The sequence below is a fragment of the Salvia hispanica genome, chromosome 3 (genome assembly GCF_029641045.1).
Source record: "Salvia hispanica isolate PSC_SH4W2 chromosome 3, Shi_PSC_v1, whole genome shotgun sequence".
In the NCBI taxonomy this organism is placed as follows: domain Eukaryota; kingdom Viridiplantae; phylum Streptophyta; class Magnoliopsida; order Lamiales; family Lamiaceae; genus Salvia; species Salvia hispanica.
Genome location: NC_142694.1, coordinates 16897610 through 16915042, shown reverse-complemented (window position 1 = coordinate 16915042; position 17433 = coordinate 16897610). Strand labels below are relative to the sequence as shown.

General features: G+C 37.0%; 2 protein-coding genes across 2 annotated transcripts; one reads left to right on the top strand and one right to left on the bottom strand.

The window, feature by feature from the left end:
* Positions 1-430: 430 nt before the first annotated feature.
* LOC125211889 (homeobox-leucine zipper protein HAT22-like) lies at positions 431-2367 on the top strand. The gene is made up of 3 exons (XM_048111849.2): positions 431-885; positions 973-1052; positions 1848-2367. Exons 1-3 carry the CDS (start codon positions 562-564, stop codon positions 2128-2130), a joined length of 687 nt encoding a protein of 228 aa, XP_047967806.1. The 5' UTR covers positions 431-561; the 3' UTR covers positions 2131-2367.
* A 9319-nt stretch (positions 2368-11686) lies between these two features.
* On the bottom strand, positions 11687-13825 carry LOC125199087 (putative xyloglucan endotransglucosylase/hydrolase protein 7). The gene is made up of 4 exons (XM_048097245.2): positions 13600-13825; positions 13410-13510; positions 13130-13326; positions 11687-12409 (listed from the first exon to the last, which is right to left on the bottom strand). The coding sequence occupies exons 1-4, from the start codon at positions 13757-13759 to the stop codon at positions 12019-12021; spliced, it is 849 nt and encodes a 282-aa protein (XP_047953202.2). The 5' UTR covers positions 13760-13825; the 3' UTR covers positions 11687-12018.
* Positions 13826-17433: the final 3608 nt, after the last annotated feature.

Sequence of the window (17433 nt, the reverse complement as noted above, 5' to 3'; positions counted from 1 at the left end):
GTAACGCCGCCATTAATTATCCCCACCCAAATTTCATCCCCTAGAAGATTGTTATAATATACTCTGGCCATCTGTCCTATAAAGATTATTTCATTTTTTCATTTTCATCCTTTCCACAAAATTTGTTCTATTTCATTTTTTATCATTTTTTATTATATATCCTATATTCCACTAACTCATTCATTCTGATATTTTATTATAAAATTAATATATAAAAATAAGATTCATGTTCAATTAACTTTTTAACTTATTTTTTATTAATTTTTTAAAATCTATGTCCATGAATCGGTCTTCATAGAAAGGAAGGAGTATTTATATTAAATTTATTTATCACATACACGATACACCCCACCCACCCACCCACCCACCCACCCACCCACTCACTCGAGCTTTGCTTACAAAAGCCTCTCCTTGTTGGTGTAGCTCCTCATTTCTCTCGCCCCACACAACAAAAACAAGCTACCCTCTCTCTCTCTCTCTCTCTCTCTCTCTCTCTAAAACACATAGCACAGCACAGACCTTTCCCTTTGCCATATAAAAAGATAAGGTGAAGCAAAATCAATGGGTGTTGAAGAAGAATCATGCCAAACCCGTCTAGTTTTAGGATTGGGATCAATTAGAGGAGAGTCGAAGAAATCGCCACCTCTGACTCTCAGCCTGTTTGGTGAAACCATAGATGATCTGTGCGGAGGGCAAGACAGCGCCGCCTCTTCCCTGTCTAACGTGAGCGTCAAGAGAGAGAGGGACGAGGAGGTCGATGAGACAGAAGATCACCGAGTTTCATCGGACGACGACGGACCAAATGGGAGGAAGAAACTTCGGCTTAACAAAGCTCAGTCTGCGCTCTTGGAGGAAAGCTTTAAGCACCACACCACTCTCAATCCCGTCAGTCTCCGATCCTTCTCTCTCTTTCTATCATATCCATCTCTCTCTCATACATCTTATATCCATATATATATATGATTTGATCAGAAGCAAAAGCAAGAGCTGGCCAGGGAGTTGAAGCTGAGGCCACGCCAGGTTGAAGTTTGGTTCCAGAACAGAAGAGCCAGGTATCTAGTAAACCACATCATCAATATCAATCACAATTTTTTACTTTAATCAGATTTAGGTTTCATTAATAATAAAGACTAAAAGATTGCAATCTTCAATTATTTAAAACTAGAGAAAAAGAAAAGCAGAGCTATATGCTTCACTACTTCTCCTCTTGAAGACCAAATTATAATAAAATATACTAACAATTAAGGAATATTAGTAAAATGTACTACTCCTAATATTTTATTAAAAAAAATAGTAAAAGTGAATACTCATACATACTACATGTACGTTACAATAAAATATTTATACAGTTATCATCATTCGTCAAACATTAGTATTTTTCTTTAATTGACATTATTTACTTAGGATTTTAAAAAATATAAAAAAAATGAGTAGAAAAAGTTAGTAGACTATAGATCCTACTTTTATATATTAATTTTTTATATATTAATTTTATAATATAATGTGAGTGAAACGTGAGGTTCATTATAAAAAATAGTAAGAGTAGTAAAATATAAGGATGCCAATTAATGGTAAAAAGTAAGAATATCAATTAATTGTGAACGGATGAAAAAGAAATTTGGTGCCAATTAATGGAGGACAAAGAAAATAACTAGTATTAAGAAAGATTAATATGAGATATTTAACATTAGATGAATAGAATACTTTTTTTGGTGTCCAACATATTTGGAGAAGAATTATATGCTAGTTTTAAACAAGGGCACTTTTAGATTTACTTAGGCTCGAAATATTTCAACAAATTTGATATTTATAATAATGGTTCAAGTTCTAACTTCTAATATTGACAGGACTAAGCTGAAGCAAACAGAACTAGACTGTGAGTTATTGAAGAGATGCTGCGAGTCGCTGACCGACGAGAACCGGCGTCTGCACAAGGAGTTACACGACCTCAAGGCCCTCAAATTAGCGGCGCCGCTCTACATGCACCTGCCCCCGGCCGCCACCCTCGCCATCTGCCCCACCTGCGAAAGGATCAGCGGCACCACCGCCTCTTCCGAAAAAGCAGCCAAGACCCCTTTTGCTAAGCCACACTTCTACAATCCCTTCACCAATCCTTCCGCGGCGTGTTAATTAGGAATTTTTATATATATTATACATATGTTTATTAAAGAATTAGTAACTTTTTTTTTGTTCAGTTTAATTAGGTCCTTAGTGAAAAATATCTAGTTACAGAAATTGGATAGATAGTAAAGTGTTGTTAATGCTGTTTTTCTTTTCTTTATTTGTATTTTAATTTAGTGTATATGATCTATGATTTTAGATTTAGGTGTAGTGAAGGAATTATTGATTGTTGTTTTCTTGATGACACTTGCATGTGCCTATCTTTTTTCAGAAACTGGCAATTATTGGTCTATAACATAGTTCATTTATGTCTGAGATTTAGTTGGTTAGAATTTAAATACATTTGATTTTCTTGAATGTATTTAATCCTGTTGCAAACAAAAAGTAGAAAAGAAGATTGAAATTTGGAAATGGACGTGTTTGGGTCACGTGAAATGCCCAAACTTTTAGGGGAACAAGTAAGGTCCATCCCACGTGATATACACGTGTCTCCACTATGGTTTTATTTTGATGTATACCTATTTGTTTTGCTTTATCTCTATTTTTATTTTTATCTTTTTGAATAAATGGCTACAAAAGCATACTGTTTGAATCATTCAATATTCAAATCAATCACAACAAAATAAAATGAAGATTTATTCAAAATTATTCAATGATAAAAAATATTTGGTGAAATATAATTCATATTACACCTGCGAAATCACTCATAGAGTTACCAACAATAAGTTAAAAAGGACATATATGCATAACGAAAATGTTGTTTGCTTTAAGATATTACGCGTAAATGACTCTATTTTTTTTATCGTGGGATAATTGCAAAAAAATTCAAATTTAAATATTTTCTAATTAATTTATAAAGTTGTGAGAATGGCATGATTTTTTTATGAAGTCAAATACTCCAATAATATCTAGCGCATAAGTGATTATACAACTGTTATAGGGCCAAAGCCCAACATCATAATCGCGCTTGACCTCATAAGTAAAAGCTACAGAATGTATTTTCTATTGATTCGGCCCGAGCCCAATAGAGAAAGCTTCATGGGTCTTATAGTCCCATAAAGTGTAACACCATAATTAATGTACAACTAAATTGTTAAACTTAATATCGAGGTAAATAATATTCGATGATGAGAAAATCATGGTTTTTCTAAAATTAAATAATTCTTAATTGATGAAGTCGTAGATTGTATGCTCATATCATCTCAATACTTAGAAAATAAAGGGAAGGTTTTAAATGGGAGTTTAAATCCTAGCCACAGATCTGAATTGATCAAGATGGATGAATCTGGACCATTGGATCAGTCAGCTGCTGATCTTTTATCTTGACTTTTCATTTACTTAGTTTGTATAGAAGAAACATCTGTAATTCTTCATTCAAGTTGTAAACTCCGAAAAATCCCCAAATTACTCAATCAATCAAATTCTCTCATTCTTCCTCTCTGAATCATCTGAATCACCTGATTTCAATCTCAAAAGCTAACAAATTTGGCGCCGTCTGTGGGAACAACAGGCATTTGAGATTGTGTTTGTCTGGAATCGAATTCGCGAGGAAGAGGATGGCTTCAAGATTTGAAGCGGAAAAGTTCACCGGGAAAAACGACTTCGGTCTGTGGCGGATGAAGATGCGCGCGATGCTCATCCAACAAGGGCTATCGGCGGCGCTTGAAGGAGAGAAGGTGGGGGACGGTACAGCACCGGCGGCTGGAACGGCCGGAGCAGAGCCTGATGAGAAAGCGCTCGCGAAGCGAGCAGAAATTATGGCGAAAGCTCACAGCGTAGTGGTTCTGTGCCTTGGTGATAAGGTGCTGCGAGAGGTCGCGAAAGAAACTACAGCGGCCGGGATTTTAACCAAATTGGAAAACCTCTACCTGACGAAGTCTTTGGCAAATCGATTGTGCATGAAACAAAGGCTATACTCGTACAGATTCTTGGATGATAAAGGCGTAATGGAACAACTGGAGGATTTTAATAAAGCGATTGATGATCTTGAGAACATCGACGTGACGATCGGCGATGAGGATAAGGCGATACTCCTCCTCAACGCTCTACCTAAATCCTATGATCATCTCCGCGACGCGATGATGTATGGAAGGGAAGGGACCATCACTTTCCTAGAAGTTCAGTCTGCGTTAAGGGCCAAAGAGCTTCAATCTGTTGGGGCAAGAAACGTTGATTCTACCTCAGAGAGTCTGAATATTAAAGGCTTCAAGGGCAAGAAAGCATCCAAGAAGAAGTTCGATGGTTCGAAGCAATCTGGGAATGATCAGAAAGAGAGCCGGGTGTGTTTTTGGTGCAAGAAGCCTGGGCATTTGAAAAAGGACTGCTATGGCTGGAAACGGAAACAAGCTACATCTGGAAATCAAGGTACAAATACTTCTGACTGTATTGAATCAATTGAAACTGCAGAAGTTTTGAATGTAATGGAAACCATTGATGGGGCATCTTGGATTATGGATAGTGGATGTAGTTTTCATATATGTCCAAATCTGAATTGGTATGAACATCTAGATGAAGCCTCTGGCACTGTGACATTGGGGAACAACAAGGTGTGTGATGTGAAGGGGATAGGCTCAATAAGGTTGAAGATGCAAGATCAGTCTATAAAGCTGTTGACTGATGTAAGATATATTCCAGAGGTGAAAAGGAATTTGATATCCCAGGGGTCACTAGAGATGAAGGGGTATTCATTCCTTTCATCTGGTGGAAGAATGGTGGTAAGGAAGGGGCAAGATGTGGTCATGACTGCTGAGAGGAGAGGGAGCCTATACTATCTTTATGCTTCTGTCATCAAGATTCAGAGTAATGAGGTAAACTTGGTGAGTTCAGCCAGCTTGAAGTTATGGCATGAAAGGCTGGGTCATCCAGCCATTGGGAGCATCAAAGAACTGGTGAAAAAGGAGATCATCTCAGCTACTGATACACAAGAGCCAGAACCTTGCCAAGATTGCATTCGAGGGAAAGCAAAGAAACAACCATATCCCATTGGTAAACATACTTCTTCTTCTCCTTTAGAGTATGTCCATAGTGATTTATGGGGGCCAGCATCTGTGAATACTATTGGTGGGGGTAAATACTACATGTCACTAATTGATGATTATTCTAAGAAGATTTGGATATATATTTTGAAAGAGAAATCAGAAGCTTTTAGTAAATTCAAGGAATGGTGTAGTGAGGTGGAGTTAGAGAGGGGCTGTAAGGTGAAGTGCCTCAGAACTGACAATGGCCTTGAATACTTATCTAAGGAGTTTGATAATTTCTGCAAGGAGAAGGGAATCAAAAGGCATAAGACTGTTCCCATGAACCCCCAACAAAATGGGGTGGCTGAGAGAGCCAACAGAACCATTGTTGAGAGAATAAGGTGTATGTTGTTCTTTTCAGGGCTAGGAAAGAAGTTCTGGGGTGAAGCTGCCTCTACTGCTGTGCATTTGTTGAATAAATGCCCATCATCTTCCATTAATGGTGACACACCAGATTACAGATGGTATGGAAGGCATTCTAGTTACTCTAACTTGAAGATTTTTGGCTGTAAAGCCTTTGCTCATGTGAAGCAAGGAAAACTGGATCCTAGGGCATTAATGTGTGTAATGCTAGGATATCAAAAGGGGGTAAAAGTTTATAGGCTATGGTGCATAGAGCCTGGAAATCACAAGATCTTGATAAGTAGAGATGTGACTTTTCTGGAGAATGATATGCCTTACTTGAACAAAGGAAATACTGCTGATGGAATAAGGATTGTTACTGATAGTAGTAATGACTTTGAGGTGGAGCCAGGGGTTGATAAGGATGATAACCAAGGTCAACAAATGCCTGAAAGAGATGCTGGAACTGAGCAGGTAGATACTGATCAATCTGATGAATCAGGTACCGGAACTCATCAGCAAGATGGTGCAGCTGAGGATTTGAGAAATTATCAGTTGGCCAAGGACAGAGTCAGAAGAACTTCAAGACGACTTCCTGCCAGATTCTCTGATTCTGAAATGGTTTTTTATGCGCTGACTATTGCAGAGCAGCTAGAGCCTGAAGAGCCACTGACATATAAAGAGGCCATGGAAAGCAATGACAAGGATAAGTGGCTGCAAGCAATGAGAGATGAGATAAACTCTCTGATGAAAAATAAGACATGGACTTTGGTGGATAGAGTGGAAGGCAGAAAGCTGGTCACATGCAAGTGGATTTTCAAAAGAAAATTGGAGGCAGATGGTTCAATCAGATATAAGGCCAGGTTGGTTGCAAGAGGGTTTAGCCAAGAATATGGAATCGATTACAACGAGGTTTTTTCACCTGTTGTGAAGCATAGCTCCATCAGAATGCTTATGGCTATTGTGGCAAACAGAAACTGGGAATTAGAACAATTGGATGTCAAAACGGCATTTTTGAATGGTGACTTGGAGGAAACCATATACATGGTGCAACCCGAGGGGTTTGCTGTACCTGGGGAAGAGATGAAGGTTTGCAAGCTCAACAAGAGCCTTTATGGCTTAAAACAGGCCAGTAGGCAATGGCACAAGAAATTCAACTCTCACATGCTGAAATGTGGCTTCATCAGATCCAAATATGATTCTTGTGTGTACTACAAGAAAAGAGGTGGAGTTGTTGTGGCTTATCTGCTATTATACGTAGATGATATGCTCGTTGCAGGGTCCAGCATGAAAGAGGTGCAAATAGTGAAAGATGATCTGAAATCAGGCTTTGACATGAAGGACCTAGGGCCTGCAAGAAGAATACTTGGGATGAGTATAGTCAGAAGTAGAAAGGCTGGGAGTATTTGGCTTGGTCAATCTGAGTATATCCTAAGATTGCTGAAAAGATTCAGAATTGACAACCTTAAGGAAACAGCTACACCATTGGCACAACATTTCAAGTTATCAGTTGATCAAAAGCCACATAATGCAGAAGAAAGGAAAGAAATGGAGCTCATCCCATATGCTAGCATCATAGGGAGTGTGATGTATGCCATGATTTGTACGAGGCCGGACATTGCACAAGCTGTGAGTTTGACTAGTAGATTTATGTCTGATCATGGAAAGGAACACTGGTCAGCTCTCAAGTGGCTCTTAAGGTATCTAAAGGGAGCAGCAAATCTGGGAATATTGTATGGAGGAGGCAGTGGCTGGAAAGGGGATGCACTGGTAGGTTTCTCTGACTCGGACTTTGCTGGCAACGTGGATAACAGGCGATCTCAGTCAGGCTACGTATTTACCATGTTTGGGTCAGCAGTTAGTTGGAAATCGAGCCTCCAAGATGTTGTTGCACTATCAACGACAGAGGCAGAATATCTTGCCTTAACAGCAGCAGTTAAGGAAAGCTTTTGGCTGCAGAGGATTGTTACTGATAGTAGTAATGACTTTGAGGTGGAGCCAGGGGTTGATAAGGATGATAACCAAGGTCAACAAATGCCTGAAAGAGATGCTGGAACTGAGCAGGTAGATACTGATCAATCTGATGAATCAGGTACCGGAACTCATCAGCAAGATGGTGCAGCTGAGGATTTGAGAAATTATCAGTTGGCCAAGGACAGAGTCAGAAGAACTTCAAGACGACTTCCTGCCAGATTCTCTGATTCTGAAATGGTTTTTTATGCGCTGACTATTGCAGAGCAGCTAGAGCCTGAAGAGCCACTGACATATAAAGAGGCCATGGAAAGCAATGACAAGGATAAGTGGCTGCAAGCAATGAGAGATGAGATAAACTCTCTGATGAAAAATAAGACATGGACTTTGGTGGATAGAGTGGAAGGCAGAAAGCTGGTCACATGCAAGTGGATTTTCAAAAGAAAATTGGAGGCAGATGGTTCAATCAGATATAAGGCCAGGTTGGTTGCAAGAGGGTTTAGCCAAGAATATGGAATCGATTACAACGAGGTTTTTTCACCTGTTGTGAAGCATAGCTCCATCAGAATGCTTATGGCTATTGTGGCAAACAGAAACTGGGAATTAGAACAATTGGATGTCAAAACGGCATTTTTGAATGGTGACTTGGAGGAAACCATATACATGGTGCAACCCGAGGGGTTTGCTGTACCTGGGGAAGAGATGAAGGTTTGCAAGCTCAACAAGAGCCTTTATGGCTTAAAACAGGCCAGTAGGCAATGGCACAAGAAATTCAACTCTCACATGCTGAAATGTGGCTTCATCAGATCCAAATATGATTCTTGTGTGTACTACAAGAAAAGAGGTGGAGTTGTTGTGGCTTATCTGCTATTATACGTAGATGATATGCTCGTTGCAGGGTCCAGCATGAAAGAGGTGCAAATAGTGAAAGATGATCTGAAATCAGGCTTTGACATGAAGGACCTAGGGCCTGCAAGAAGAATACTTGGGATGAGTATAGTCAGAAGTAGAAAGGCTGGGAGTATTTGGCTTGGTCAATCTGAGTATATCCTAAGATTGCTGAAAAGATTCAGAATTGACAACCTTAAGGAAACAGCTACACCATTGGCACAACATTTCAAGTTATCAGTTGATCAAAAGCCACATAATGCAGAAGAAAGGAAAGAAATGGAGCTCATCCCATATGCTAGCATCATAGGGAGTGTGATGTATGCCATGATTTGTACGAGGCCGGACATTGCACAAGCTGTGAGTTTGACTAGTAGATTTATGTCTGATCATGGAAAGGAACACTGGTCAGCTCTCAAGTGGCTCTTAAGGTATCTAAAGGGAGCAGCAAATCTGGGAATATTGTATGGAGGAGGCAGTGGCTGGAAAGGGGATGCACTGGTAGGTTTCTCTGACTCGGACTTTGCTGGCAACGTGGATAACAGGCGATCTCAGTCAGGCTACGTATTTACCATGTTTGGGTCAGCAGTTAGTTGGAAATCGAGCCTCCAAGATGTTGTTGCACTATCAACGACAGAGGCAGAATATCTTGCCTTAACAGCAGCAGTTAAGGAAAGCTTTTGGCTGCAGAGGATTGTTACTGATAGTAGTAATGACTTTGAGGTGGAGCCAGGGGTTGATAAGGATGATAACCAAGGTCAACAAATGCCTGAAAGAGATGCTGGAACTGAGCAGGTAGATACTGATCAATCTGATGAATCAGGTACCGGAACTCATCAGCAAGATGGTGCAGCTGAGGATTTGAGAAATTATCAGTTGGCCAAGGACAGAGTCAGAAGAACTTCAAGACGACTTCCTGCCAGATTCTCTGATTCTGAAATGGTTTTTTATGCGCTGACTATTGCAGAGCAGCTAGAGCCTGAAGAGCCACTGACATATAAAGAGGCCATGGAAAGCAATGACAAGGATAAGTGGCTGCAAGCAATGAGAGATGAGATAAACTCTCTGATGAAAAATAAGACATGGACTTTGGTGGATAGAGTGGAAGGCAGAAAGCTGGTCACATGCAAGTGGATTTTCAAAAGAAAATTGGAGGCAGATGGTTCAATCAGATATAAGGCCAGGTTGGTTGCAAGAGGGTTTAGCCAAGAATATGGAATCGATTACAACGAGGTTTTTTCACCTGTTGTGAAGCATAGCTCCATCAGAATGCTTATGGCTATTGTGGCAAACAGAAACTGGGAATTAGAACAATTGGATGTCAAAACGGCATTTTTGAATGGTGACTTGGAGGAAACCATATACATGGTGCAACCCGAGGGGTTTGCTGTACCTGGGGAAGAGATGAAGGTTTGCAAGCTCAACAAGAGCCTTTATGGCTTAAAATAGGCCAGTAGGCAATGGCACAAGAAATTCAACTCTCACATGCTGAAATGTGGCTTCATCAGATCCAAATATGATTCTTGTGTGTACTACAAGAAAAGAGGTGGAGTTGTTGTGGCTTATCTGCTATTATACGTAGATGATATGCTCGTTGCAGGGTCCAGCATGAAAGAGGTGCAAATAGTGAAAGATGATCTGAAATCAGGCTTTGACATGAAGGACCTAGGGCCTGCAAGAAGAATACTTGGGATGAGTATAGTCAGAAGTAGAAAGGCTGGGAGTATTTGGCTTGGTCAATCTGAGTATATCCTAAGATTGCTGAAAAGATTCAGAATTGACAACCTTAAGGAAACAGCTACACCATTGGCACAACATTTCAAGTTATCAGTTGATCAAAAGCCACATAATGCAGAAGAAAGGAAAGAAATGGAGCTCATCCCATATGCTAGCATCATAGGGAGTGTGATGTATGCCATGATTTGTACGAGGCCGGACATTGCACAAGCTGTGAGTTTGACTAGTAGATTTATGTCTGATCATGGAAAGGAACACTGGTCAGCTCTCAAGTGGCTCTTAAGGTATCTAAAGGGAGCAGCAAATCTGGGAATATTGTATGGAGGAGGCAGTGGCTGGAAAGGGGATGCACTGGTAGGTTTCTCTGACTCGGACTTTGCTGGCAACGTGGATAACAGGCGATCTCAGTCAGGCTACGTATTTACCATGTTTGGGTCAGCAGTTAGTTGGAAATCGAGCCTCCAAGATGTTGTTGCACTATCAACGACAGAGGTAGAATATCTTGCCTTAACAGCAGCAGTTAAGGAAAGCTTTTGGCTAAAGGGGCTAGCTGCAGAGTTTGGGATTGTTCAGAGATCAGTAGCCATTGGATGCGATAACAACAGCGCTATATGCCTCGCTAAGCACCAAGTCTTCCACGAACGGAGCAAGCACATAGACGTGCGCCTACACTTCATCAGAGAAAAGATAGAGGAGAATGAAGTGGAGATATTCAAAGTGAGCACCAAAGTTAATCCAGCAGACATGCTTACAAAGGCACTACCGAGAGAGAAACTTCAGCTCTGCAGGAGATTGGTGTTCTTGAGTGATGACAGTGGAATGATTGAGCAAGGTGGAGATTTGTAGATTGTATGCTCATATCATCTCAATACTTAGAAAATAAAGGGAAGGTTTTAAATGGGAGTTTAAATCCTAGCCACAGATCTGAATTGATCAAGATGGATGAATCTGGACCATTGGATCAGTCAGCTGCTGATCTTTTATCTTGACTTTTCATTTACTTAGTTTGTATAGAAGAAACATCTGTAATTCTTCATTCAAGTTGTAAACTCCGAAAAATCCCCAAATTACTCAATCAATCAAATTCTCTCATTCTTCCTCTCTGAATCATCTGAATCACCTGATTTCAATCTCAAAAGCTAACAGAAGTAATTATTATTCTTTTCTATAAAAATAATCCTTGGTATATATTTCGAAGATTATATAGCTTCGGATTGCATGCTTGAATCAAGGAGAGACGAAAATATTATAAGCTCATATCGCCTATTTATGAATGATTGCATTCATAAATCATGGTTCCAAGTTTAAAGTGATTGGTATAGCCGTATAGCCCATATATAGAAACTAAAAAGTGCGAATTCATCTTGAACTCTAATAAGAGTTAAAAAAAAGTTGCAAAATGAGCTATATATATATGTATGAAATTTTCGAAGTTGATGAGTCGAATCATTTTAACTTTTTAGGGAACGTCAAATTCAAGATGTGAATTATTTCAATTTCATGTCGCTCAACTCCAATTGAAATAGTGAATTTTCCACTTACTTTACTAGCCATTTCCTAATTACTAGTTTGGATCGATCGGTAATACAACAAACATGAATACAAAAATATTGTTTGTAACTTCTTTAATCTTTATACATATTTAACATTCACATCGAATTGAATAGTGATTACACATTTTTATCACAATTACAGTCCATAACCATATTATTGGCTCATATATCAAATAATTAATTACATGCAACGATAAATAAAGACCCACTTTTTGTACTCACATTTGACATTTTGTGATGAACCAACCCCACACCCATCACAATTAGTCCTTTAATAGCAACAACAAACTTCACACTGTCATTTAATACAATGACCTTTATACCCTTGGATGTGCATGGGGCTGCTTACAAGGCTCTTAAAGTGAAAGAATTGACCGCTGATGTGGATTTTAGATTCCAGCCAGGCATTCCGGTGGGGCCACCGAGTGCCGGGACTTGTCGGTGCAGTAGTCATAGATCATGTGGTTTGCGCGCACCCAATGGTAGCGCGCAGCCTGCACAGGGCTGAGCTGTTGGTAGGCTGTGCCCTCCCACCAGTTTCTAGTGTTGGATGCACAGCTGGCGGGCCCAGGCACCTGGCAGCCCTCGAGGTCGAAATCCTTGTAGTAGGCGTAGAATGGGGCTTTGCTCCAATTTATCTTCTCGAGGCCGCCCCTCGTCGCCCAATCGTCGGCCTCCCATAGCGTCGAATAGACCGCCATCGGTTGGAATTTTGGGAACGGAACCCCTCTAGCCTCGTTGTTCTTGTAAACCCTAATCGGAATCTCGTCCACCGCGAATCTACAAGGGAGATAAATCTTAACGTCACTATTTACATACTTATTTTGGAAATTAATAGGCGGATGAAAGCTCAAGTCAATGCATATTAAATCGCATCACATGTGTAAAACGTACTAGCTATGAAGCATGGGGCCATTTTTATAAAGACACATTTTGAATCTTTATAATTTCAACCTCGTTTATAATCTCAAATCTAGTTACAATTCTACACTTCTCAACCTAGCTACTAACATTTCATTTTTAGTTAAAATCCATCACAATTTTAATTTTGTATTTCAACATTTTTTATTATTTTCTAATTTAATGGAGTATACTCCATCCGTCCATAATTAGGAGCTAGCCTCGGTTGAGTTGACGCAGATTTAAAGGAATATAAAAGAATGTGGATAGAAAAAGAGAGTGATATGTAGGTCTTATATAGTACCGGTATTAGTTTTATAATAAAATATGAATAAAATAAATTAGTAAAATGTAAAATCTACTTATTATTTATAGTAAAGTGGATGTGGACTATTAATTGTGGGTAGACCAAAACTCCTAAATGCGGACAAAGAGTATTTATTTCAGATAAATGGCTTTGCAGTACTCGAATATTACCTTTGTTGTTCTAATTTGAAAGGTTTCTATGAATACTTTTTTGTATAGATTTTTCCACGTGACGAAAGATGAGATTATTGTTTAGAAATAGTAGTAGGAGTATTAGTTTATTCATGGACTTACATGATGATGCGATGGTTCCAAAAAATGGAGTAGGTGTGGAAATCTGCAGATGGGTCAAACCATAGGTTAACCCTTTGCTCTCTGTCGCCTTTGCCACGAGCAAACACATTTGTCTGAACCGTATAAGGTTGTCCCGACCGATTTCCCAAGAATTCGAAATCTAGCTCGTCTCTTACATTGTCTGTGTCCGAGTTCATCTACAACAAAATTCCACAATAATATTAAAAACACTATATATAATTTAAAACAATCATTTTGTTACGAAATTAAATTTCTTTACATAGAAGGCAGTGACAGTTCCAGCTGAATCACCAGCAACCAGCTTGATTTTCATGCTCACACGTCCAAATAAATATTTATATTTGGATCCAAACCCGCATCCTAAAATAAACAAGTCATAATTTATTATAATCCATGGTAAATAAAATAAATTTTAAATGAAGACATGAATCTTGGTGTGTGCATGATACCTGAGTTTCGATCGAGAACGAGTTGAATTCCTCCGCCGATTTGGCGAATGTGGGAGTCGGCCCATGCCACGCGGAAGTCCTGCAAGAACGTTGCGGGACGACCCTTAACCAATCCAACTAAACATAGAATAAGTCCTATTACCCACACTAATTTTCCCATTATATTTTTGGAAATGAGATATATTGTGTTATACTAATGTGTGAGAACTTATGGTAGAAATGATCTAAGAGCATATGCTTATATATAGGGAGAGAAGATAAAGAGATAGAGAGAATTATTGGTGGTTGAGGCTGAAAGACATCGCAATTAGAGAGTTAGCTTTCCATACAGCTAAATAAAAGCCGTCAATGGACCCTCTATCTCTCTCACAACCAAACTCTACTAATAGTGTAATAATCATATTTGTAACATTGTTTTCAATAACAAACTTCAAGCTTTGGAGCCAAAAATTTGACATTTTCGTCTCTTTTCATCCAATCCCCTTCTTTCATTTGGTCCCAAAGTTGCCACATATATCGAGAACATAAAATAATTCAATGGATTTAATTTGTTATATGACCTATCTCTGTAGCCGTGGAATACTATATGAATTTCATGCATCGTTACATAAGCCTAATATTTCATGTGATAATTTCCATTTTTTCACTTGCGTTTCACCAATACTTATGATCATTGATCAAAAGTAGTAGTATAGTAATGAGAATAATATGCTGATTTTTATTACAATTTTTTATTTATTCTTCAACCAATATTAAATTGTACTCCCTCTGTCCCACTATAAGTGAGACATTTTTTTTCTGCCGTTGTTTTGTGAAGATGATAATAAATAGTTAAAGTCGAGAGAAAGTGAAGTAAGAAAGAGAATAATAATATAGGAGATAGTCGTATCTACATTATTCTCGTACTTTACTTTCTCTCCACTCCCACTATCATTTTTGCAAAACAACGGCCGAATAGAAACGGCTCACAGGCTCACTTATAGTGGGAGGGAGGGAGTATAATACGAGAATATTAAGAAAATTTATTTGTCTTTAATTTACGATTAATTTTGTCTTATATATAATGTAACAAAACTCTGGCACCACAAATTGGATTAGAAGAAATGCGTGTTTGGCACCACTAACTGATTATTAATAGCTTACAATGTTATCTTTGTTGTGCCAAAACAAAAAAAATTTAAAGAAAAATAAGCTAAATAATAAATCTGAAGTAAAGCTATGATGAGGAAGGGCTATGGATTGGACCCTACTCTCAAGGGCCAAACTTAACCCTAATAATGGAGTTCGCCTTATTTCAGGTGCATGGCACCATATAAAAAGTATCATGCCTAAATATAGTCTAGTACAAGTATATATAGGGAGACCAGCATCCAAATAATGCCAATCTTCGAAAATTTCCAAATTATGCCCCTCGGGTTGGATATTCGACTTATGAGAATCAACCTTAAGGTTCGGGATCATTCGATTGTTATGTCTACTTGTGGCTAAAGATCAGCGGCTATCATACATTATGAAATATATTCGGAGGGCAATTTACATGAACATTATGAAATGAGTGTTTAAGGTTAAGTGGAGAAGGAAAAGTAGGAAAAAGATTAAAGTAGGAGAAAACTGAATTAGTAAATTAAGTAGAGAGAATAAAGTATTAATTTTAAAAAAATGACTCCACTGCTTCAGGATATCTAAAAACGAATAAAATTCAACTACGGTGAGAGGGAGCATTATTTTAAAAACAACTTGTTGGTATAACTAATACTACTAGTATAACTTTTATATAAATCAAATAGAGTGAACTACATAAATGGTACCTGATCTTTCACTTTTGCACGTAAATGGTACCTGATCTTTATTTTATATCGTTTTTGGTACCTATAAATCACATTTTTGGTACCTGGTGCAATTTTCTTCCCAAAATGCCCTTTAAACAAATATATTTTCTCATTTATGTATAGAGGGTATTTTGGGCATACATAAAATTAGTACCAAAAGTGATATTATAATATTTTCTCTCATTCTCCTCACTCTTTATACTATTATTATTAATAAATATTAATATTATTATTTTGATGTTAAAAATTTATAAAAAAATCATTTTTAATATATTCAAATATACTAAAATATAATTATAACTATATTTAATTATTATAATATTACTATTATAATACTAAAAACTGATAGTAATTAATAAATAATTTGTAGTATAATTATATAAATTATGAATCACTTTGTTATATTATTATTATTTTACATTAAATTAGTAACTAATCAATATAGGCTTGATAAAAATTTGATATTGTTAATTGTATTCATAATGATATAAAAAGTTGAATATTTTTAGTTAGGTGTTTCAATCTTAAAATGGGTATAAAATAATTTAATAAAAAATATTCAATTGATTTAATTATTTAAATAATTAATTTAATTAGGTATTTTATTTTTTATTTATATTACGAATGCAATTAGATGTATGCATAAAACGCTAAAAGAAAGAAGAGAAAAGAAAAAAGAAGGAAGAAGAAACATAAACAAGGAGAAAAAACAAAAAAGAAAGGAAGATAAAATATTCAAAAGAAAGAAGAAAATGAAGAAAAAAGAAAGAAGAAGAAACTAAAGAAGAAAAAGAGAAATAAGAAAGGAAGAAAAAATAATCACATATTTGGTACTATTTAATTGAAATTTTCAAAAGTATCCTATATGAAAAAAAATCGCATATTTAGTACCTAGGGTTATTTTTATCACGGGGTACCAAAAACGGTATAAAGTAAAGATCATGTACCATTTATGTGCGAAATTGAAAGATAATGTACCATTTATATAGTTCACTCAATCAAATACTATAGTATGCAAAAATTAAAATAATAAACGTATATATGATACTGAATACTGATATGACACATCACAGAGAAGTAATTGGTCTTAATTCAATCAGTTACGAAATCATTGCCAAATCAAGTGTAGTTGACCAGGTATTAAATTCTTTAACGTGGATCTACACATGAATAACTTGATCGATACTGTTATTATCACAAATATCCAGTATACTTCTAAGAACGTAACTGTGTATTTTAAGAATTCAACTGTGAATGACCAATTGTATTTTCTCAATAACACATTTATTTAGATTTTTTATTTCGTAATGTATTCTTAAACATGAAAAGACTTATTTCTATGTCGAAAAAGTAAATTATAATGTTGATCTTTAGTCCTTTAGAAATCCGGCCATATATATACATAAAAACATTGCTTAAAAAGTCACAATTCTTCAGTAAAATTGAGCCATTTCATAAACTGATTAAAAGAAATTATCGGTTAAATTATCTCTTTTTATTCCAATAATTATAAGAAAATCTAACTAACAATAATCTAATTACTTTTTTTTCTATTTCTCTCTTACTTTACCAATTGCGTATAAAAATTTATACCCAATAAAAAATGTGTATTCTTGTGGGACGGAGAGAGTAATAAAATATGAAAGAGAAAAAGTAGTATTAAAATAAATATAAATAAATAAATAAAATAAGAGAGAACGAAATATAAAAGTAAAAATGAGTTAAATGATTCAACTATAAAAGAGTAAAGGCCAAAATTGGTCTTGAACATATGCTTATTTTATCATTTTGGTCTTATGTTTTATCTTTTGAATTTTTTGGTTCTGAACATATGAAAGTTCACGGGTGACGTGGTGGACCGGAGACCGCGTATCGAGACACGTGTCGCGTGAAGGTTCCCGAACCACATTTTGGTGTGATCATTTTGGTTCTCCGTCAAGTTTTCCGTTAATATTTAACGGTCAACCATTTTAATCACAATTTTGACCAATTTAAGCAATTTTTA